General features: G+C 40.3%; 1 protein-coding gene across 4 annotated transcripts in view; it reads left to right on the top strand.

Annotated features, from left to right (window-relative positions):
• The window catches only part of ATP8A2 (ATPase phospholipid transporting 8A2), a 377,320-nt gene that overhangs the window by 184,374 nt on the left and 168,774 nt on the right, over nt 1-24,172 (top strand). For all 4 annotated transcript variants that reach the window (XM_064172175.1, XM_064172155.1, XM_064172165.1 and 1 more), the window contains 2 exons: nt 13,399-13,582; nt 18,142-18,252. In XM_064172175.1, the coding sequence (XP_064028245.1) occupies nt 13,399-13,582; nt 18,142-18,252 (295 nt within the window). The remainder of the gene's footprint in view (nt 1-13,398; nt 13,583-18,141; nt 18,253-24,172) is intronic.

Raw genomic sequence — 24,172 nt, 5'->3', positions numbered from 1 at the left:
CAGCCATTGGCCCTAGTGACATTGTTTGATGTAATGGGAGAATTTCAGTAACTCTGTTGAGCAGTCGTACACTGTTGTTACTAAACTACCTCTTACCTGCATAAGGCCAGGTGACACAGGCTTCTATTACAGGTTATGTAATTTAGACCCCTTACCATCTTAATTCTTTGATGGATTATTTTTAGTTTCTCTCTTTCTCCTGTTTCACTTTACTCATGTGAACTATATTTTATACTAAGACAGTTGGATCCTCATCTGGGCTAAGTGTTCTGCTCTGCTCCAACTTTTTGGCTTGCTTTTGGGTTATTTGTACTGGGTATGAGCAACGTGAATGAGAATAAAGTCTGTATTCTTAAAATTAAACAGCAGGGCATCTACAGTGCTGTCATAGCCAAGTGCATTTAGAGAAAAAGTAGATTTTCTGTTCCATGTGAACAGTTTGGATTGTTTTACATGTAAAAAAATGTAGTAATTGACTTTTTTGGCATTCAGTTTGTTTTTACAGAGTATTTTTAATCCAAAGTTTTAGCTTTGATATTATTTTTTTTAAGTCATGATCAAGTGTAAGTGTAAGGCTGTTAGTAGTCTGTAATCTTAATGTTTCTCCATTATACTCATGGGAGAGCAAACTGCTCATTTAATATCTTTCCATCTTCATAAAGTGAGTGTTTTGACCACTTTCATGTTAGAGCTGCCAAGTTCTTCTGGGTCTTTGCAGCAGTAACCTTTGACTGTGTCTTGCACATCACTTCCAGCAAACTTCTAGCAAGGTTACTCTGACCCTCTCGGGAGAAATGCGGTGTAGAGCTTGTCTGGACGTAAAGAAAATGAAGCGGCTTTTCCAAACTTAACTTTGAGCAAGGGCAGTGCCCTGAAGATGCATGCTGCCAGCAAAGCAGGGCAGCCAGTTTCTTTGACTGTTTGGGTAGAAGCTGTGCCATGTAAACTCTCTTTTGTGGTTGACAGCTGCATATGGGAATATGTTGCCAATTGGCGTATCTGACTTTAGGAGACTTGTGTAGTGTTCCCTTCTTTCACCCCAACCCCTTGTCCACACTCCCTTGGGCACAGTTTATTCAAGATAAGTATATGTATTAGTATGCCTTGTGTCCTGCTACATAGACAAGCTTGCAGAAGATAAAACATGTTTACTAAGCTCTTTGAATGTTACTGTTCATCATATTATCACATTTATGTTCAGCTTCTGCAATGTGTCTTAAGAGCTTTCCAGTTTCTAGGTCATATTTGACAGTGGAACTCACTTTTTACCCCATGAGCTTGTTTGGCTGTAGGATTTTTTCAACGTATTGTGTCTGGAAAGTTAATTACTGCTGTTTGTATTTTACCCATGTGTTAAATATTTAAACTGAGAGATACAGCAAGCAGGTTTATGTGAACTTAGGCTTCTCAGTCTTAGCTTGTAACTAAAAAAGAGAAAATAAAACTGACAGTGTAAATTAAGAGTACACTACATGCTGCTACAGTGAGAGGACACTTCTCTTTCTAAGATCAGTCTGATGTAAAAGAGAACGTGGAAGAAATCTGTTCTCCTCTGCCCCTGGCAGTGGACTGGTATTTTATGCTGCTTCACATTTGTCTTCTATAGTGAACTCTTAGGCCACAAGTTAGTAGAAAAGGGCTCTTTGTAATGCCTGTTGAAAGTGTTTTAAAGCTGGCTCTCTCTGGGAGAAAAAGGTCTTTCAGAAGGTCCTTCTGTTTGCTTTCAGGAAAAGCTTAACTTAAATGCATGTGTCTTTGTTCTAAAGCTCCTTAGGTAATTATTCAGGTGTCTTTTTATCCAATTTAATTAAAAGTGGTGGTAGAAGGAAAGATTTATCCAGGCATCTTATTACTTAGCAGACTAAGTGTGTCCTGTGAAATATGGCCATGCATGTTACCAAACTAGAACTGCAGCATTTTGTGAGCCTTTAATAACGATATTTGATGAGGTGAAGTTTTGGCACCTAGATCTGAATTTGTAGTGTAATTCAGGAAACAAAATTGTTTGTGTAGTGTGAGCTATTAAGCAAAATGTTTGTACTTTTTTTTTTGACTGGCTATAGTCCACAGAGGCACTGTCCCATGCAAGCTTTGTGCTGGTAAGCTTGATGAGACTAAAACTAAAAATCATATGTGCAAAAGGATGTCAGCTTTGAGACTTGTGCAGGAAATGAAACTGCAGTTTCTTGGCATTTGTTTTCAAAACTCCTGAAGATTCCTTTCAATAACAGCGAGGTAGCCAGCTTGGAGTTTTCAAAAGAGCCATAATTCCCAAGTCAATTCAGGCTTGGAAAATAAGAGGGAATTGAGTTTTGTGAGGCTCTTAAGCATTTTGTGTTGCGCCGACAATTATTAAGAGCATGAAGCAGCAGACATGGACACTGGGTTGTACTGTTGAAGTGCTCCCTGATTCTGTCTGCATTGCTTCAAAACACCTGGAGAAGTTTCTGGGAACTGTAAGTAAAAGCATTTGCTCCTCAAGATTGGCAGCAGTGAGGCTGGACCAAGTTGGCCTCTTCTTGGTTGACACCTGCCAATACTGCTGTAGCAGAGGATGTGCTCATGCCCAATGTAACAGCCTCTGATGTGCAGCTTCAGTTCATGTGCTCTTTTCAGCAGTAAGGTCCTCCCAGCTGAAAGGTGTTTCAAAATCGGTGGTGCAGGGAATCAACATGTATTGTGCTCACTTTCCTGTTTATATTTCTGCTTCACTGTTACAGAGGCAGCTGTTAATAAATGCTGTATTCACAAACCACAGGGCTTTTCTCTGCCTGAAACTTGAATGAAAAACATTGACCGAGATAGGAGTATGCTTGAGCCGTGTGTTTGAGGATTATAGGTGTGCTAGCAACGTGGCCATGGGCAGAGATGCTATTATGAAACCTCATTTATATAAATTTGGCAGTATTCATTTATAGCTTGTGACCAAAAATGGCAAAAGCACTCATTTATACTAGATGTTGTATTTTACTGCTTCAGTTTAATCAGGAACTTAGTGTATAACCAGCTTGCACCAGAATGTGACTCTTCTTTTTCTCTCCTTCCTTTTCCCACTCTGTTCTTAGCAGTGTTGCTTGTATTGAGTCTGAGGTTAGAGGTTAATGTAAAGACCCTTTCTTGCAGCTTATGTTTGGGACTAGTGCACGTGCTGTGAACGTTTTCCCATAAGTTAATACTTAACCTGGGTTCGAAAGGAGTGCAGATTTAATAGGTGACCAAAACTGAGCTAGTCCAAGTCAGACTCGCACTTGCCAGTATCCTTTCTATATTAAAGTGGTCTGCTTTTTAAACTTTTTTAGTTTAATCTTAGTGGGAACACCCTGCTGCTCAACTGTGGAGAGACTGTGAAAACTAGAAGTTCAGGTCCTCTTTTTTTTTCTTCTACTGTTTAAGGATTTAGGGACTTCACTATGAACATTTTGTTCTTGTTAGGGTCTGGACTTGAGGGAATGGTGAGAACTTGCATTTCTGTGGAGGTGTCACAAAAAATTGAGGAGGGAGCTCATCTGCCTCCTGTGATACAACCTAACCCTGACTTTTGAGGCATACTGATAATTCTGAGATTGCAGTTGTCTCTTTTAATGAATAGGTGGTATTTTCATATTGAGTAGTAACTCATTAATGTGATACACTGGTACGTTACAGCTCCCTGATAATTACTGACTCTTCTAGGAACATACAATTCAGGAATCCTAGATTTTGAACAGTAACAAGTTGATAATTTGTTTTCTCACTTTTCTAGGAACTACAGTGTCCTGGAACTCAAAATAAGTCATGCAGAGCTGTTATAGAGTAAATAAATCGAACTGTCGATGCCTGTAGTGCTGCTGAAATAGCCACTATTGAAAATCTACTAGTTATATCTCCATCTTCCTCCCATGTCATGTGGCTTATTTTTTTAGGTAGATAATTGTGCAAGAAGTAGTAGTTTACAATATCAAGGGTCTCTGAAGGTGTTGCATTTTATGTTTCTTGAGCTGTAATTAGCATGGAGGAGCAAAGTGCCTTTCAGCAGCAATGCTGCCCATGTGGTGTAGTTGAAGCTACCACCTGCTTCTAGAGGCAGGTGCTCACCCTGGCTCTCCCTATTGATCTGTTGGCTTCAGCACAGGGCAGAAGCTCACTAAATGGGCTGATGTGCATATTAATGGCCATAGTCTCAACTGCCACTTAATTTCACCAAGAGTCTTGTAAACACCTCTGCCATGTGAAACACAGATGCTCACTTGCTGTGCACGTCCTCAAGGTTATAGAGGCATTAATCTGTATGTTTTACAGATGGATTTTTTTTTTTTGCTCTGTCATTAGAAAAAGGCAGATTCCTGTGCTGTAGGAGAACTGCTAAGGCTGATTAGCATGGAAATGAATGTGCCTTAATCAGCTTGGGGTTAGGGAAGCTCAAAATTAATTTGAAACATTAGTTTCACTTTAAAAACATATTATTATAGCTGTTGCCACTAGTGACTGCTATAGTTAAAAATGCAAAATAATTTCCCATTCAACATCTTTTTTATGCTAACTCATCGCTTTCCAAGTAATTCATTTTCCAAACTAGATTTTCCCTATTTAATCTTTGCCCCATAAAGAAGGCTGGGGGAAGGGCAGTCAGTCAGAAACATGCAGGGAGGGATATCAAAGAGGAAGAAGATGCTGACTTGAAACTTAACCCTGTGTTCACTGAGGCGCTGTGTATTGTATCACACTGTTTAATACACTGAATTCAGCTTCTAAAGAGATTATTTCATAGTCCTTGTCTTCTGGAGGTAATTTCTGTGGCAATTGTGAATGGCAAACGAGTTGCTGAAATATGGAATGCAAGGGAGAAATTCTCTAGTGGTGCATATATTAAAACCATCATATAATATAATTAGAAAAAGAATTTGTGATTAAAAAGGTACCAGTCCTCTTCAAAAGACTGTATATGATTCATTGACTTCATAAGTACAAAGAGAGGCTTACATGAAGAAGGCACTTCTGTTGTACTGGAAGTGATGCAGAAGGAATTATTTTGGTAGCTCAATTAAAAAGAGCTGCCATGTGTTCTGTGAGCGTGAAGAGGTGTGCACATGTGTTTTGACTCGGAGCTATGCTAGGCACCAAAAATACCCATTTCTGAATAACCTGGAATTTAGAGGTAACATATGTTGCTCTGTGAAATGTGTGACCAGCAGGCCAGTGAGATTGTAAGTATGTCTTCTTTTCTGCTTTCGAGAAGGTGAAACACAATGTTTGGTGAATAAAGTAAGATGTGAAACTCAGGCTTGAAACAAGCTTGATAAACTTGGATGTGTAAAGTGTTTTGGAGTATGGTTTGCTCAGGAGAAAAATGAGGATAGTGTGGACAAGTGAGGTCACAGCAGAAATCGTAAAGGATGATCAAGCTGAGTTTGTTTTTTCAGAAGCCAGTAGAGGTTTGTGAAGACTGAAAACTGTTTGGAAAAGATGGGTTTGGCACTGCAGTGAGGAAATGACAGTTTGGTGAGAAGCTGAGGCTGACGTGCTTTATCAGTTGGTTCAGCACTGGATGCGTGTGTCAGGAGGAAGCAGATGCTCCACTTTACCAGAAAGCAAGAGAAGGACAGGCTTATCATGTGCACCTGATTAATATGAAGGTGTTTAGCCCTGCAGTTGTCTAAGACAGTTGCAGCCAGTGTAATTTTACATGTCAGTAGCAGGCATTTTCATGTGAACTAGTTACCTTCCGCCTCCTACCCTCTCTGGCCTTACCTTGGTGGAGAGATAAGGGCACTTGTAAGAGGAAATAAACCATACCCTTAAGTTACGTGTCTAAAATAAGCCAGATGAACTGCACTTCAGAAAGACTAGTTTCTGTCCATTGGCTATAAAAGGAGCACGGTGGGATTAGTGCAGATAGAAATGTCTCCGCTGGAAGCACTTATATTCCGCTGGATGAATTCCTTTGGTGCTTTTTATGAACATTTAACCATCAATCAGTTCACTCAGTGCTGTCTTCAGAGTTGTAAGTACTGCACCAGAGCCAGTCCCTGTGAAATTATGATTGTCAGCAAGTGAAGGAGATCGAGAGCCCTTGGTAAATGAGAAGCATTCCACATAATGCACATTTTAAGTCTATACAGTATGTGTATGACTTTGTTCATTCTTCTGCATAGGTTACTGCATTGGTATCAGCCTGTCCAGAGTTATCTTGGGGCATCGTGAGCATAATTCAAGACTAGTCCCTGTTTGGATAACGCGTGGTGGAAATCTGCACTGTGTCAGGGAAATTCATCTGTAGCTAAACATTTCTAAATATGATGCCCTAATAACATTTCTTGCTTTTGGAGCATTAGCATTGGTGGTGTGATTATATTTCTCTTCTTTTTCTGGGGACCAAGGCATATACTTGCATGTCAGTATTATTGATAACTCTTAGCTCTTTCTGGGCTGCTTTTTTCTGAAGATGAGGTCACTAAGCATCTTGAATTACTAGTGTATTTATGATAGAACAGAGTAAAATCATGTTCACTGCAATAAAGGTAGACTCTTATGAGCCTTTTGTGCTGCATTAGCAAGGCATTTCAAGGAAGGAGAATATCAAATTAATGTTTCATGCTCAAGACATTAATGTGTTTGTGTTTAATCCCCGTTACAGTGTGGAAACAGAAAGAGGTAATACTTGAAACAGCTTCCTTCCTTTTCACCAAGGAATGTTAAAAAAAGGTTGAAGTGTGGGTAAGAAGAGCATTTGGTGCTGGAGATGGGAGAAGTGTGCAGCTTTCAGCAGATGTGTTCTGAATCTCCTTGTTTTGGGGGAGGAGGCCCACAAAGTAGTTACCTGCAAAAAACATCAGTGTAGGCAGAACAGAGTAACCTGCAGAGACAGCATCAAACTGTGCCTTGCCCAGGTGTGGAGAAGCTTATGGGACTGTCTTTTCTTTGTTTTCTTTTAAGACATAAACTGGTCTCTTGCAATAAAATTACCTGATCTTTTTCTGCCTGTCCTAAGGACTCCAGTAAAGTTTACTCACCTTGTTCTTCACTGATCATGTCTCTTTGTATATGCAGTTGGTAGTTCTGTAGCAGAACCATGTCTTCCTGGGGTCTTTTAGGCTTCAATGCAGTAAATATTTTTTTATTTCCTATCTGTGGGTTATGTCTGTGTGCTTAAGCATCTGCAGTGATGCAGTAGTTTAAGAGCCTGAGTGAGAAGTATTGTTTACAGTTGTGCTCATGGATCTGTAACTGTGCTATAAATACTGATATGCATAGGCACAGAATTAAGAAACTGTTTCTCAAATCCTGCTGATAATGTTTTGTGGAGTGTAGCTGACCTGTGTGACACAGACTGGTTGTGCTGATTGTGTCTTTCCTGTCAGATTATTACCTGCTTCTGGTCTTTCAGATGGGTAGTGATGATGGAGCAATGAAAGACTCACAATCAGTTAAAAGAGATTTCAGGGCCTTGGGGCGACTGGTGAAGGGATCAGGAGCTCAGGTTGTGTTGTTCTCCATCCCCCTGACATCAGTGATGGACAAGGGAATGTACAGGAAGAGGCAGTGGGTCACTTCATGGCTCTGGGACTGGTGCCCTTGACAAGGCTTTGGGTTTTACAATCCCAGCTAGGTATACAGCACTCCAGAGCTGCAGGTAGCAAATGGGTTCTGCTTGTCCCACAGGTGGGTAAGGAATCTGGGGCAGAAATTGGGAGGGCTCATTGATAGGGCTTTAAACTAGATTTGAGGGGAAAGGGGTTAGTAATCTCATGCCCACCTGTGACAGTCAATGAGGCAACACAAAGGCAGAGGGATGGAGTACTAGTAAGGGCTCTCAGTTTGTTGCCTTGAGGGAAGCCAAGGACATGCACCAAGACACCCCAAGGGAATCAAGGGGAATTCACCTAAGAGGGTGGCATGGCCAGCCCAGCTGAAGTGCCTTTATGCAAATACATGCAGCTTGGGCAATAAACAGGATGAATTAAGGGCAGCTATGCTGCTGGAAAGCCATGACACAGCAGCTATTATTGAAACTTGGTGGGATGATTCCCGTGACTGCAATGTAGGGATGAATGAGTACAAGCTCTTTAGGAAGGACAGGCAGAGTAAGAGGGGAGGAGGTATTGCCCTTTACATCAGTGACCATCTGGAATCAGTGGAGCTCCCCCTGGGAAAGGATGATGGGAGTATACAGGTTAAGGTTAAAGGGAAGACAGGAGAAAGTGGTGTTACAGTAGGGGTCTGTTACAGGCCACTTGAGCACCAGAACCAAGTAGGTGAGGCTCTACATAAGCAGACAGAAGTAGCTTCGCATTCTCAGGCTCTGGTCCTCATGGGGGATTTCAATCACCCTAGCATCTGCTGGAGGGACAACACAGCAAGGCACCAGCTATCTGGGATGTTCCTGGAATGCATAGGTGACAGCTTTGTCCTCCAAGTATTAGAGGAACTAACAAGAAAAGGTGCTATGCTGGACCTTGTTCTCACCTAAAGGAAGGGCAGGTGATCAGTGTAAGGCTCAGGGGCAGCCCTGGCTGCAGTGACTGTGATGGGCTAGAATTTAAGATACTCAGGGCATCTAGGAGGATGTATTCCAACCTTATGACCCTGGACTTTGGACACGTAGACTTTGATCACTTCGGGGATCTGCTGGCCAAAGTATCATGGAACTAAGCCCTGGAGGGAAGGTGAACCCAGAACAGCTGGTCCATATTCAAGAATCACTTTCTCTATGCCCAGAAGCAAAGTATACCAACAAAGAGGAAGGCACAATGTGAGGAGACCTGCCTGGATGAGTGAGGAGCTCCTAGGCACACTATCACACAAAAAGAAACTCTACAAGGAGTTAAGGAAAAGACAGCTAGAAATAGGGGGAGAGAACGACGACATATGAGGAAGCTGTCCAAGTAGCAAGAGGCCTTGTGAGAAAAGCTAATACTCAGAGTTAAATCTAGCCAGGAAGATTGATTCATTTAACTCAGTGGCAGCACATCAAAACTTGAAGTTAAAGCTCTGATGCATTGCTTTGTGAGGTTAAAATTAACGTCTTAATGTTTTCCTTCTACTTTTGAGGTTTTAGAAATGTTGCTGGGGAAAATGGGTTTCTAAATAAAATGTTTTGTGGTTATATTTGAAAATTTCACCACTGTACTCATTTGTGGTGTTTTGTGTGTGAAGTCTTTCACTGAAAGATATCAGAGCTGATAGGAGTTTGTGAATTGCTCTGGTCGTCCTGTAAGTATTCCTGATGAAAAAATATTAAACTGGAAGATCCTCCATCTATGCTTGAATTCTCTTCTTAAAGAAAGAGCAGTAACCTTGAGCAGACTTCCCAACAAAATGTCGAGCACAGGCACAGAAAATCTCAAGTGGGAAGAAACCCACAGGGATCGTAGAGTCCAACTCCTTGTTTCTCACAGGACTACTCAAGACTAAAACATATGAGCAGAACTTTTTTAAACATGCAGAATGCATCAGGTAAGAAGCTTGCTCATAAATGTGTGTACCCAGGCTAAAGGAATTAATGCAGAATGAAGGTTTTAAGCCATTTGGAGTTGATCTGCAAAAGTCAGTGGGAAGCCACATACTACATACTCTGTGGAAATAAGCTGTTCTACTTCTGGACCATTTCCTGGGCTATTTTTTTTCATGAACTCTAAGTATAAGAGAGACCTTGAAGTATATATCAACAGTAACAATAAAAACTGAAAACTAAACCCCTGCCTTGTTGCAGTTTCCTTGTGGATTTAAGTGACCTGAGCATAATCAGCTCCATATCTTTCTGAGTATCATTGACTATGGGCTGCATTTCTCTTCCAGTTTCTTCCCAAGCTTTAGTGCTTTGTGTTTTTTCTTGCTTCCACTCTCTCCCATAACAGAAGAAGTAATGTGATATCAAGGCGTCAGTCACCTCCTTCGGGATGGAAAATGTTTTCTTTATTGATCTGTTAAAAGTGCTGATAAAGACTGAGGAAAACCTTTTTCCCCATATTAACTTAGACCCTCTCGAGAGCATGGCTACTGGAAAATAATCTCAGACATGGGCAAGTAGCAGGTCTTCTGCATGACTGACACTTCATGTATTGCTTCCATCATCCATGAATATTTTGAAATGCACACCCAGATGTTGAATGATAGACTTTATAAAGGCACAGTCTTCACCCCAGGCTGTCTCTTGAGTAGGTTAAATTCAGGCTCTCAAGAAAGCAGTTTGAGCAAGAATTGAAAGACTCGATCCTGTAGCTATAATTGTGGTATTGGAAACCTGACCTTTTTAAGTATGCATAAAACAGAGAATCAATCTAGACTAAGTTTATTTTATCTGTTGCAGTGAGCTCTGCAGTGAAAACCAGGGATGTTGCACCAAGTGATAACTGCCTGCTGCTACAAAATTTTTCTCCTCAGTAGTTAGCTCTTTGCATATGCTTTATGCTTTGAATTTATTCACTGGTCCAGGAATCTTTGTGAATCTGGCTACTCCTCCTCCCCTTCCAACTTTCCACCTAAGGGAAGCTGTAGGTTAATAGTGTCTCATGCTATAATCTTGCAGTTATTCATGTAGACAGCCTGTCAAGTGTGCAGCTATCAGCTGCAGCTCTGGTCTGGCTAAGGGAATTAATATTGTCTAATGCAGTGCATTGGTACCAAATAGAAGCAGAAGCAGCAGAGAAGTTTGGAGGCTGAGAGAGAGAGTTTCAAGAGGAGGCAGCACTGCAGGAAATCACTAGCCATCTGAATTTTCAACTTTTATAGTTAGTATGCTGTGTGCAGCAATACATATTCTCTGCACTAGAGTCTGCACACGATGAGGAGGTATCAAAGAGGATGTGAGGACATTTGCTGTAGAGCTTCTGTTTTGAGTATACAGCTCTAATCAACACTTTGCTGAAATCTTGGCTTAGATTTTATCTTGTTACACCAAGTGCAGAAATGGTTTTGGTGTTTGAAGTATATATCTAGTATTTCTTGTAGCTCATTTAGTCTTACTAGGCATATAATGATGTTAGTCTTTAGATGGGTGTTGTATAACTGTGGGTATATTTATTTGGTCAAGACAGTAAAAGCATGCTCTGTATACATTATGTGGTAGTTGATAAATGTGTTTATATTGAGACATTCCATTGGTTTGACAAATAATAGGTCATTAATGGCAAAGTTGACTCAAAATCTGAAGCCATATCTACCTTGCAGGCACAGAAGTGAATGCTGGATATATATTAGTTTACCTGATGTGTTGCAGCTACACTGCAGTAGAGCAAGCCTGAGTATCTCTATCCGCATTCTGGTCGTGTCTGGAGTGTGTGTAGACAAGCTACTCGTTTAAAGTACACAATCAGATATGCTGTTCACAGTCTGTCTTTTTTCATTCCCCTGTTACTTTAAGCATATCTGAATCCAGAGAACTCAGCTATTTCTGTTGCCTTGTATCTGAAAACTAAATGAACGTCTACTGAACTTCTGAGAGATGCATTTGTCTGAGGAGCATGTTAACAAATACATTGCTCAGCTGCAATGAAATAATTGTGTGAGGGGGCTGCCAAAAGTGTACAGTCCTGTGCACTGAAGGTGCCCCTGGGGCTGGCAGTGGGGTTCTGTGCACTTGTCTGGCTCATCCCTCCAGCAATGACTACAAGTCTCTCTGGAGTTCCCATTTTATGGCTTCCAGTTTTGTTGGCTCCTTGTTCCATGCTTTAGCATTTAATTATGTGAATATTGAGGGGCATGGTGCCAGGGGAGCAGGAAGCTGGTAGAAGAGGTGAATGTACGTGCGAGTGTTTTTGTATGAGAGAGAAGTTAACATTCGATGCACACTGTACTCGGAGCTGCTGCATAATTACAAACTGCTACCTTTCATGCACTACAGATTGGTTAGCATGTTGGGGACTTGTGTTGGTCATTTAACAGAGCGCCTACAGTGCCAAGTGTGTTTTCATTGCCAGGTAGTTGAGTGCTTAATAAATCTATCTAGCAGTATTAAGTAAATTTTATGGCCCAGTCAACCTTTTCCTGTTTTCAGCTTTTTAGAACAGGACAGCTGCTAGACCTTTCAGGTGGTTTAGTTCACATGGGAATTTTGAGCCCACCAATTCTTTGTTAGGAGCTCTTTCTCCTCTAATTACTCATCAAGTTATTTTAAGAGGTGATCACTGAACAAAATCAAGGCCATAAAGCTAAGTGCAGGACAAGTAAAGACTGAAGTTTTTGATCACTGGATAATCCAACCAAGTGTATTAAAAGGCTGCGTAGGTTGCTCCCACAGGACACATGCTCTGGAAAAAGTACCATGTGAAAAACCTCTGCCTCTCCCATTCCCCAAGCTCCCTATTCTCCTCCCATTTTAATAGTAAGGCTTTTAGGTATCAATTACGTTCTTTGTGTTGAGTTTTATGTGACCGACCTGAGACGTGGAAAAGTTTTGTCTAAAGCATTATCAAAGGGAATATAAAATAATTTGGAACTTTAAGTAAAACTGATGGGGAAAGGAATTAGGGTTGTTTGTACAGATGGGGTTAGAATGGAAATATTTCATCTACATGCAGGTATTTCCAGAATACCTCATATGATTTGGTAACCTGACCCAGCTTTTTCATGAAAAAGAAGACATTCTGGGTGTCTTATCCAATTTAGCAACCTAGTCCTGATTATTTTTCCACTTCTCACTGATTTAAACTGATTTAACTCTATTGAATGCCATATTTTTTTAATATAACTCTACCTGATGTAAAATGAGAGAAGAATCAGGTTAAAGTAAGAACTGATAAAAATATTCAGATATCACATAATCAGCCTTTTCTTCTTGTGCTGGGGTTTTAGTAACTTCATTGAAGTTTGAGTTGCAGCAGCACACAAGATGCATGTGAAATCAGGGAGAGGCCTTATCCGAACTGTATGTGGTCTGAGGTTGGAAAGATGGTCTGGCAAGTGAGGAAGTAAGCTGGAGGAGGGAACAGGGTAAATGTGCAGTAGCCCTTTCCAAACTAGTGAACATGTCTCTGCTTTGCTTTCTGAATGTAGTAGTGGTTTTTCTTCTCTTGGATGGAGAATGGACTGTTGGCAGCAGACAGGGAAGCCTGTAGTGTTAATCTGTTAACTGTCGTAGCCAAAGAGGGAACTTTTCACCAGTGTTCCCAGTGTCACATCACTTATCTATGCTAGAGTGCTTCAGGTGGAGTCGAGGGTGGAGCACAAAGCTTTTGAGTCTTTCGTATTGATTTGGTCTCTTTTGCATACAACATGAGCAAGTAGATAAATATGAAGCTGTTTTTAGAGCTACTTTCTTTTTCTGAAACGGTCTGGCACACAGTCTGAAGCGTAATTGGTGAATAAAGAAACTTCCCAGCAACTGCACTTTGATTACTTCTAAATGTAGATTACAGCTGTTCTTTTGGGAAAGGTATATTGCTCAGCATGTCAGAAACTGACACCTTTTTCTCTCCTTTTCAGAGTATCTCCTCTCCAGAAGTCTGAAATAGTAGACATGGTCAAGAAACATGTCAATGCCATAACACTTGCCATTGGGGATGGTGCCAATGATGTAGGAATGATCCAGACGGCTCACGTTGGAGTGGGGATCAGTGGCAACGAGGGCATGCAGGCAACTAATTGCTCGGATTATGCTATTGCACAGGTCAGAAGTGAAAAAGAGCAACTGCTATATCCTGTTGTCAGAAATGTACTGTGCAGTCAATGCAGTGCTTGATGGTTTCTAGCCTTCATGCTAGAAGCATCTGCTTGTTTCCTTTCCCTGACAGCTGTCTAAAACAGCTGTCTTGGATGATTTGGGGGATTTGTTATTAAGAATTTATATTCTTCAGGGCAAAACTGCACCTTCCCTCAAAGTTTGTTTCCTTCCCAATAGCTGTGCAGTGTCTTGATTCTTCACTGATCAGGGGGAAGTACTTTTTGTGATGCTTATGCTAGTGTGCTTTTAAGTGTAACTTATCTCTCTTGGTACAAACTCCTCTCTCTTACTACCAGTAGGCATTATAACCAGGTGCATATGAGTTTGACTAGTTGGAAATTCTTACGTTGAGGCATTGCCTGCTTTATTTTTCTTTTTTTTTTTAATTTTTTTGTGATATATCCAAGAATTAATCACAGTTTTAGAGACCTGTCCAGTGTTTTCATTTTAGATATGTTGTTTTGAATGTTGTTTGGGTGAGTACTCCAAAACTACTCCATACAATTCAGCACTGCTGCACCAAAGGAGGAGAGTAATAAAACTTTTTTTGATTTAATGAAGAAACAAAGATGTGGAATAAAGGCTTAGAAACACAACAAAGGAAAGAGATTGTAAATGTTCTGTGAATACTGTTTACAGTTGAGGGAAGCAGAGGTGATCCACTGTATTTTCAGTGAACATCAGTTGATGTTGCCTGCTAGCTGGATGTATGCAGATTTGTTCCACTAAGTGATAAGAAATACCATCTTTTGATAGTTTCAGTAGAAGATGATTTCTTGAAAAGGCAAGGATGATGCTGTTGTTTGCACAGATGACTGTTTATTGTGTTAACCGTGCTGCAAAGCAAAGTGGCACTTTTGCATTGTTGTTGTTCTGTGGTCTGATGAATCACCCTGGATTTTAGGCTTGAATAGAATCATAGAATGTCAGGGGCTGGAAGGGACCTTGAAATATAATCTGGTCCAGCCTCCCTACCAGAGCAGGAACACCTACAGCAGATCACACTGGAACACATCCAGATGGTTCTTGAATATCTCCAGAGAGGGAGACTCCACAGTGTCCCTGAGCAGCCTGTTCCAGTGCTCTGTCAACCTCACAAGGAGAAGAATTCTTCCTCAGGTTCATATGGAACCTCCTATGCCTCAACTTCCAGCTGTTCCCCTTGTCCTGTCACTGGGCATCACCGAGAAGAGTCTGGCTCCATCCTCCTGGCACTCACCCCTTTCGTATTTATAAACATGAATGAGGTCACTCCTTAGTCATCTCCTCTCCAAGCTAAGAAGCCCCAGCTCCCTCAGGATCTCCTCATAAGGAAGATGTTCAACTTCCTTAATCATCTTCATGACTCTGCACTGGACTACCTCAAGCAGTTCCCTGTCCTTCTTGAACTGGGGGGCTGAAAACTGAACACAGACCTCCAGATGAGGCCTCATCAGGGCAGAGTAGAGGGGAAGGAGAACCTCACTCTACCTACTAATCACACCCTTTCTAATACACTCCTGAATGGCATTGGCCTTCCCTACCACAAGAGCACACTGCTGGCTCATGGCCATCCTGCCATCCACCAGGACTCCCAAGTCCTTCTCCCCTTCACTGTTTTCCAGCATGTCAGTCCACAACCTATACTGATACGTGAGTTTCCTCTTTCCCAGGTGCACAACTCAGTACTTGGCCCTGTTGAACTTCATTAAATTTCCCCCTGCCCCACTCTCCAGCCTGAGTGTCTCTGAATGGCAGCACAGCCCTCATATATTATAATATATAACCAAGATCTTTCACCAAGTGTATCCTAGGCTGTTTTATCAAAGCATTATTCTATCATAAACAGTAATATTCCAAAGTATTTCTAGGAACTTCCATAATCAAAGTCAGTGGTATCTTGTTATGACTTTAGAAATTTCACCTTTGTTAGACTATAACTTCAGCTGCATGACATAGCTGAAAGCTCTTTACTTTTTTAGATTAGTTTATTGCTTCCATTCTAATAAGTAAACATAAGCAGTGACTTTTATCCGTAGAGGCTCTCTCAAACTTAATTCCTATTGTGTTACTTGCAGTAATGTTAAATCTAAAGAAGTAATTCAACAGATGTGGTACTTCCACATTAACATCCACCCACGCCCATCCCCTCCCTCCCATCTTTGTGTTTAGTGTTCGAATGTGGGAGTGAATTGCCCTGGGTTTAAGTTCCAGTCAGGGAGTTACTGATAGTAAAACTAAATCTTCTTGTTTCAGTATGAAATAAAAGCTGATCTCACAGCAGTGTAGAATTTTAACTTTCAGAAATTAGTTGAAAACTGTGAAACTGTTTGGGTTTTTTTTTGTGTGACATTACAGAAAAGCTTTGTGATGATGAGAAAACATAGCAAGGACTCCCACTTGTGAAGAGGACTAATACTGTATGATAGTGCATACTGTGTACTTCAAAGTGTTCAAAAGGAAAACTTCATCTCTATGGGGTATATTTCTTTCAGCAAAGACATACAACTCCAGCTAAAGCCTTATTCTATGTGCATGTTTTGCAGGCAGAGTATGTTCTTATTGAGTAATTTAAGACAACCACTATTTTGTAGCATCTCATGTTGAAATGATATTTCAAATGCAGTGGTACCAGAAACAGGCACTTCAGGAAGAGTAAGTCTCTGTATAGGCTTGTACAGGAGTCCAAGGGGAACCAAACAAAAATAAAACAGCAACTTGGGTATGATTCTACTCCAAATAGCTTCCACAGGTGCGAGGAGCATCTGTTTGCTTCATCCTTTCCCCTTGAAATGATACTGCACTAGTGGTCCATGTTTAGAGAATTCCCCAATCAAATGACCTAACTGTTTAGTGAGACAGTAGTAGAATTTTATAACTTTCTTTTCTACAGCGAAAGGCTTTATCATCATCGTCCAGAGAGCATCTGGCATCTAGAAATTGCTCTTAAACAGGAAAACTTCTTTCTTAAATGTTAATGTTTCAGTGTTCCTCTGGAAATTTTGGCTTGCATTTTGGATTTGTTTTCATTGTCTTAACTGTGTGTCTTTGTCCACTTAACTTGTGTGACTTGTTAGGCTCAGCAGAGAGAGAAGCTTTTTAGGGTGTGTGTGTTCTCTTAGAGTTGTTTGGAATGAGTTGTTATGTAGATACAAATTTCTGATCACTGCTGATGTATTTTATTAGTGAATTCTGAAGAGAAAAGTTGTAGCTGGGAAGCATCAGGCATCTAGTGAGTCAGCTACTCCCCTGTGATTGTCCCACTTTCAGTTCCTGAGTCAAGTTGGGCAAAGACTGAACTGTGAAGCTTGATTCACTTTTATTTCCTCTCTTTTCTTGCTGGAGTATCCTAACATCTGAGTCACTGATGCATGGGAGAGAGGCTATTCTTACAGGATTTGTGGTTCAGTGATTTCAGTGCTAGAAATCATGAGAGCAGAGTTATCTCATGACAGTCCTCATTATTACTGCGGCTTTCAATTTCAGATAAGCTCTGGTTAAAATAAATGATCTAGAATTTCAATTTAGGTCAAGCTTCCTTATCAAGTCACTTCATAGAAAAGGTAGCAAAGCAAATAATGGTCTTGCCTTAATGTCCGGGAACTCTTCAGGGGCACACATGCTGAGCAGTAAATCTGGTCACCAGTTTGAGCTGTCTGTAACTGAACAAAAGCAGAGTACTGCAAGAGTGCTGGTGAATCGGGGCAGGGGGTGGGTGGATAGGGTGTGAGGGACAACTCCCAAACCACCACAGCAAGTCATAAAGTTTACTGACAGTGCCAAGAGTAGAAAATTATGCAAGTCCGTTTTCAAGACTGTAGAATCAAGAAGCTGAGTTTGAGCTGTACCTGCAGTTCAAATTAATGTTGAAAAGTATCAGTTTTTACAAGACTCATTTACTTGCTCTTTTTGGCAGACACTCCTTTCTTTAGTCAATAGTTTAGTTTCTTTGTATAACAGAAAATTGCATGCTTTTTGTGAGCTGAAAATGCTAATGTAGTATTTGTGCTATATAATCTCTGTGTTTGTGTTTTTCAACTTGTTCCCTGCCTGATGCATTTTATTTCAATATAAGAGAGTTTCAAGTTGCCAGATTTTTCATTTAACACAGAAAAAAGAAGTTCTGAGCCTTGTAAGCCCTCACTTGGGGAATCTTCTTTGAGCATGAAATGAAAGTTCACATTTACATTCAAGCCTATTTGATGTTAACCTTGCTTCATTTTTCTACCAGGATAGTAATATACTAATTAAAGACTTCTTGCTGTTTAGAGCCAGTGAAGACCTCTTAAAAGAATTTAGAGGCTTTGCTACCTAGAAATGCTTTTCTTGTAAATATTTTGTGTTGCTTTTTGCATCTATGTTCTGCTAAGCTGTCTGTGTACCACGCAGGAAGAACAGCATTCATAACACACCTGAGGGTTGGGGTTTTTTTTATCCTGAGCACAGGGGTTTGCTTCAACCAATTTAATTTTTTTTTCTTTAAACAGTTCTTCATGTATGTGAAAACATTTTTTTGTCTCTTTCAGTTTTCCTACCTGGAGAAGCTGTTATTGGTCCATGGAGCTTGGAGTTATAATCGCGTTACAAAGTGCATACTATATTGCTTCTACAAGAATGTGGTTTTGTATATTATTGAGGTAAGAATAACTAAATGGATGGGTCTTACTGGTGCTTACTTCTCAAATCATAGAATCAACCAGGTTGGAAGAGACCTCCGAGATCATCCAGTCCAACCTAGCACCCAGCCCTATCCAGTCAACTAGACCATGGCACCAAGTGCCTCATCCAGGCTTTGCTTGAACACCTCCAGGGATGGTGACTCCACCACCTCCCTGGGCAGCCCATTCCAATGGCAAATCACTCATCCAAATGGATCGAGCTAAGAGGACTGGCTTTTTTTTTCCATGCTTAGCAGCTGCTCCCTTTATCAAATTAAATTAGTGCATTTCAGTTTTTTAATGTTTGCAAAATTAAAACTGAAGGTTTCAGTACAGTGGAGGTCTGGAGACTGTAGGGACAGTCATGTCAGGGACAAAGTTCATTCCTTCTGTGCAAATGTTCTTATTAAAAGCTCCTTGCACTCATGAAAACATTTTGGGTAGAGTTTGTTTTTACAACTTGTTTGGGGGGTAAAATTAAATTAGTAGAATTGTGAGGAACTTTATAGGCAAATAATAAACTAGGCAAAAACTACAGCTGTTGTTTCCAAATCATAAAGACTGTAACTTAGCTGGAACTGAAATTGTTTTGCCTTCTCTTTTGGAAAGATAGGACATAAATTGCCTTATCATGACAGTGAAATAATAAACCCTATCAGGTTTATTTTAATAATATTTGAATTGCAAGTCTGCTCAAAGACTGTGAGGTCAGATGTCCTCACTGTGTTAGTCTCTGTGCTGAGGCAAATGAGCTTTTCTGTCTTGTGATTTCCATGTTTAAGAGTGGGAATCAGTGTCCATGTGAGCACTGAACTTGAGCCCTGTGCCTCAGTTACCAATCTGTGCTCATGCTGTATAGGAGGTGGAAGCAAGTTTAAAGCTTAACGGAGGTGAAGTGACATAGGAAATCCTGTGAGTCTCCAACAACAACAAGTGCAGCTCGGTTTGGAGCACTGATCAGTTTGTGATATGGAGTGATGCTCATGAAAGACAAGCTCCACAAAGGAAAAAAAATCCTTCGTCTTGAGAGAATGACAGTTGAGTGCCCAGCATTCCTGTTCTGTTCCTTGTGTGTATGGTGTGCTCCTGAGTGTTTCCCAGTGCTCTGGACAAGTTTAATATTTACCTGTACTTCCTGCTTGGATGTGTGGTGTATGGGGAATAGTCTTTTAACTTTGTACTGAAACAGGGATTTGAACTTGAACTACTTCCTTAGGTAATCTTCTGAAGGATTGTAGCAAGTAAATATTTATATGGTTGATTCCAAAAGCACATTGGTGAATATACCTTTGTTACTGTACCTGATTTATTTCAATGAATCTTTAACCTGAGGAATAACTATAGTAAGCCATATGTAAATGAATCCTGCAGTAGGGAAGCACTGGGGCTCATCATAACTGATTCCTTTATACTTTCCAAATATCAGAGAAATAAGAGATGATACTCAGCAGACAGAACATCCAGACAGAACTTACAGAAGTGCACATTAAGTTTAAACTTAACTAAAGAATGATAAGTGATTGAGGAGAACCTATTGCTGTCTCCTTTCCTAGTATCCCAACACTGATGTTCTAAAACCCCTAGTACATTTGTAAGTTTGTCTTGATAGCAGTCACTTGTATACTAGGAGGATGCAAACTGTGGCATCCATAAGAGATTAGATTTCACCAGCTCTTTGGTGTCTGGGGGAAGGGTTAACTGAAATTACAGAATTTGGGTTTTGGTGGGAAGTGTATTCAGGTTACTGGCACTGTGGGCTTTGCTCCTGAGAGATTCTGTTGGGTTAAGGCTGCTACTTACCTTCCTGCAATGGCTGATTCTTTGTGAAGAGACCATTTTCAGCTGCTCTGACAATGATGGAAATGGGCACTCACATGGGGAAAATTTTGTGCGGCTAGAGAGCTAATAAACCAGAAAGCAGACCCTGTAGTCTAGTGATTGCAGGGGAAATGGAGAACAGAGCATGGTTTTTCCTCTCTCATGATTAGACCTTACTATTTTTTTTCCCTTGAGAAGTAAATTTAAGTCATTGATATGATAAAGCTCAAAGAAGTCCGAGAAGGTTTTGTTTAGGCTTAACAGCCCAAAACTCAGTGTTGCTCTCTGTTCTCTCATGCAGTGTCTGCTTACTTTTGCATTTCTCCATTGTTCTTCTGCCATTCTGTCAAATTTCTGCCCTCAATTTTTATAAGTACAAAATTCAGTGAAAGATATCTTGAAATCAGAAAGAAATTTTGGTCTTGGAAATTTAAGTTCTTTCAATGTGCTTCTTAACCTGATTCCTGAGCCCTTGAATGTCACTGCTGCCAGGGTGCTTTGAAATGTAAAGTTGGGATACCCATGCTACAGGCAGAAGGGTGTAGAATCAAACCTTTCCATCTAAGAAGCTAATTGATAGATGAATTGCTGCTGCTTCACCACTTGATATGGCCCTACTGGGTCCATCCTCACAGTGGCAAGAGAATGTATGTAGAAAGCTACCAAGGTGGCTGCAGGGATGCAGTTTAAATACAAAGACCTGTCGTGTGTATCCATTCCTGTACTTCCCATGCAGTAGCAGCACGCGCTAAAGTTGTTACTGAGGAAAGAAAGTCATTCAGCATTATCCTGAAGCAGGTAGTCAGTGACAGGGTTTTGACTTCCAAAAGTTTGACAAATATTAGGGCATCATTACAAAACACCATCTCATTCAATTATTTATGTAGCTGGTTTTAAACTGAGTGGCGAAGCAAAAGATCTGTTTCACATCTGTTCAGCAGATAGATTTCACTGGAGATCACATAAAGTTGTCATAATGACACCAGAGCTTTGAAATACAGCTGATTTCAAATGTAAAAGAATACAGGAATGTTGCTTTCATGTCATGCTTGGAGAAGTAGAAACACAATAAGATCAAAGGCAGTATCAGAAATATCAGCTAAGTGTTCAAGGCATTTGGGAGTGGTTCTTTGGAAACAGTAGCATGGAAGATCACTTTCAGGTCAACAGTGTGCAGGAAAAATGTGCTTAATACTTCACTAGGTCATGTTGTTTATCTGAAGCATACTGAGTATGAAGTGCTCTTCTGTTATGTATTATAGAATGAGTGGAGTGGTGGGGAAATGGATGGTCCCTGTGTCAAAGTCTACCTGTGTAGGGCCATGACCGAGAAATGATTGGCAAGTAGGGAGGGGAGAGTATAGATTGCATACTCTGACACTGCATCATTTTCTTTTGTGCCCTAAGAATCCAGAGGTCATTAGGAAGCCCAGTTTGGAAAGCCATTTTGTTATGGAGGTTGAGGGGCAATGTTATATGTGAACAGTGTTAAACAAATGAGATAAGTGAACTAAAGACCAAAACACCAGAATAATAGTTTCTCTTTTAGGGCTGCATTTTCAAGTCTTAAAAGCTCTGACTAAACATAACACCTAGATAAATGTCCTTTTAAATAAGTGGTGATTTTTTTTTGAGCCTAGCAAGGTCTGGTAGTGAGTGCTGTCAAGTGCTCCACACACTCCTAGTGGTTTCCACTTCAAACTAGACGATAGCGCAAACTGTGGAAGAACAAAAGAAATATTGCTGCATGTGACCTTTCCTGGTTTTCCTCTTTTCATGCTCTCCTCTCAAACACAACAGGTATTTTTAAAAATAAGACAGATGTGGAAATTTCAGACCTGTTATCCACAGCTGGCATGCCCAATTAAGTGTATCTGATGTGATACTAAAATATACACAGTTCTAATGCTTCTGTCTTCTTATCTCTGATTTATGTAATCTTTTATCTATATCCCTGTACTTTCTGTTTCCAGTTGTGCAGCTCTAAGGGTACAGCCAGGCACTAGAAAACCTTAAGCACGAGAATTTTTGCAGTGAGTTCAGGACTGAAGCACAATAACTGTTTCCATAAAAAGCAACTTTGTTAAAATATAAGAGCAGGTTTTTTTCCTCCAATGTTAAATAAGAACATCTAGTTGAAAAATGTTCTAATAAGGATAACAGTACAGGCAGCTAGCTGTCTTGTGCTTATATATTCAAACTATTCAATGGGGATACTTCAAATGCTAGTATGCATTTAATAGTCATTACTTTTGTGTGCATCTGCTTGCTTGGTGTAGTAAGCTTATAGCAATGCTGTATCATGATGAGGCAAAGTGTGAATGTGTGTGTGACTGCCATTTGATGTAGCTTCTTGAGCTCTCTGATGCATGAATATCGTTGTGCATGTAGCTTATTTGTGGATATCTGCATACAGACAGGCAGGAAATGGAATTCAGCGTCCGTAGGATTGATATGGGTTATAAATGTAGGTGTGTGAGAGAATTCCATGTGGTGTCTCTGGAGATGTCCCTTTTGGATTCTCTGGGGGGTCATGGAGAGCTGTATGAGAGCAGTATGGGACTGGTAAGCATGCTGCAGGTCTTTCACCTTTCTGAAGCAACAGCAGGAGCATTATTATTACTGAGGTCTTTGAGGTGTCAAGGTAACAGAATCTATCCAAAATGCAAAGGAATTATTATTTTTTTTATTGTTGTTCTTGTTCCCTTGGTTTGGAAACCTGTAAAAAGGAAAGAATCCAAACCCCTCAGCTTGGGAATTGTTAAGCAGTTCAAAAAGTACAGAATATTTATGGAAGTTACAGTCCAGAACTTGCAGACCTGGAAAGCACAGTAGGAGATACAGTGTGAGGAGCAAAGCATGTGAGACTCAGCACTATTTCTTGATTTTTATTTTAAGAATGCAGATCTTACATTTGTGTTTAATTTTCTGTTTCTCATCAGCCTTATACACAGGTTCAACATGCAGAAGTAGATCTAGGGCAAAAGAGAACATCATTCCCTTCCTGCCCATCCAAAAAAGCTAATCGTAGGCTACAAATGAAGAAAACATTCTTTAGTAGCAATAGTTACAGAAAACAGATCCTGCAAGCAGCCTGCCAGATTTTTTGGAGTATCATAAAATATGGTTAGCCAAAGTAAGTCAAAATTGTCTAGATAGTGCTTTGCTTTTTGTTCTTGAAATTATAGTGTAGTTCGTTCTGAGCTGATTTACAGTGCATAGTTTATATTGCTACCACTGACAGTTTGTTTCACATTTCAACCCCTCTGTTGTCTGAAGAAATTGAGCATGGCATATAGGCTGGTCTCACCAACTTCAATCCAGGGTGGGCTACTTGATTTTTTGATAGTTTTAAAGGAATTACTCACAAAGATAAATCCATGTTCATTTTCCTTCCTTGCTTAGTGCTGTGCTCTGCACAGTGAATCACTAGAGAGCAATCCATCTTCACTGAAAAACAAATTGACTAGTCCTTGTCTAGTTCTGTGGGTTTTACAGCCCTTTCCAGAAGTGATGGAGTAACTACCAGCATAGTTCTGACTTTGTATGATTGCAGCCTCGATTACACCCTGCAACAGAGACAGTTTGTAGTTTTTCAGCATTCTAGATACTATGATACATCAGGTTCCTAATCAGGTTTCTCCTTTATTGGAAACAGCTATCAGATTCAATACCTGCTGCTACAGACTCCTTCAGGAAGAAGGAATCAAACACCTACTGTGATGTTTTCTTGGGCCAATAATGTGCTCAGAGTGCTTAGATCAGTTTTTTGTGCATATTTATACCCATAAGGAGTATAGAACAAGCACACTGATTTTTTTTTCTCTGTAAAATGGTGCTTAATTTAATGTTGAAAATTAACAATTTCATATTTGCAGTACTTAAAGCAGTAACAATGGTGCTGTCTAAATATGACATATTAGCTGTCTCTTGAGTATTGTGCTTCAAAGCCAGAATTCTGTGGCACTGAATGTTTTCTCAGTTTGTCACCAGGAAAATGCAAGTTGATGTTTAAAAGGGAGATGACCTAACTTGAAACTTTTAAGGAAGCTAAACCTGTAGCATGAAAGGTGGAAAAGTT

This window comes from Pogoniulus pusillus, chromosome 3 (genome assembly GCF_015220805.1).
Source record: "Pogoniulus pusillus isolate bPogPus1 chromosome 3, bPogPus1.pri, whole genome shotgun sequence".
In the NCBI taxonomy this organism is placed as follows: domain Eukaryota; kingdom Metazoa; phylum Chordata; class Aves; order Piciformes; family Lybiidae; genus Pogoniulus; species Pogoniulus pusillus.
Note: the sequence above shows the minus strand (reverse complement) of the source record. Positions and strands in the feature narration are given on the sequence as shown.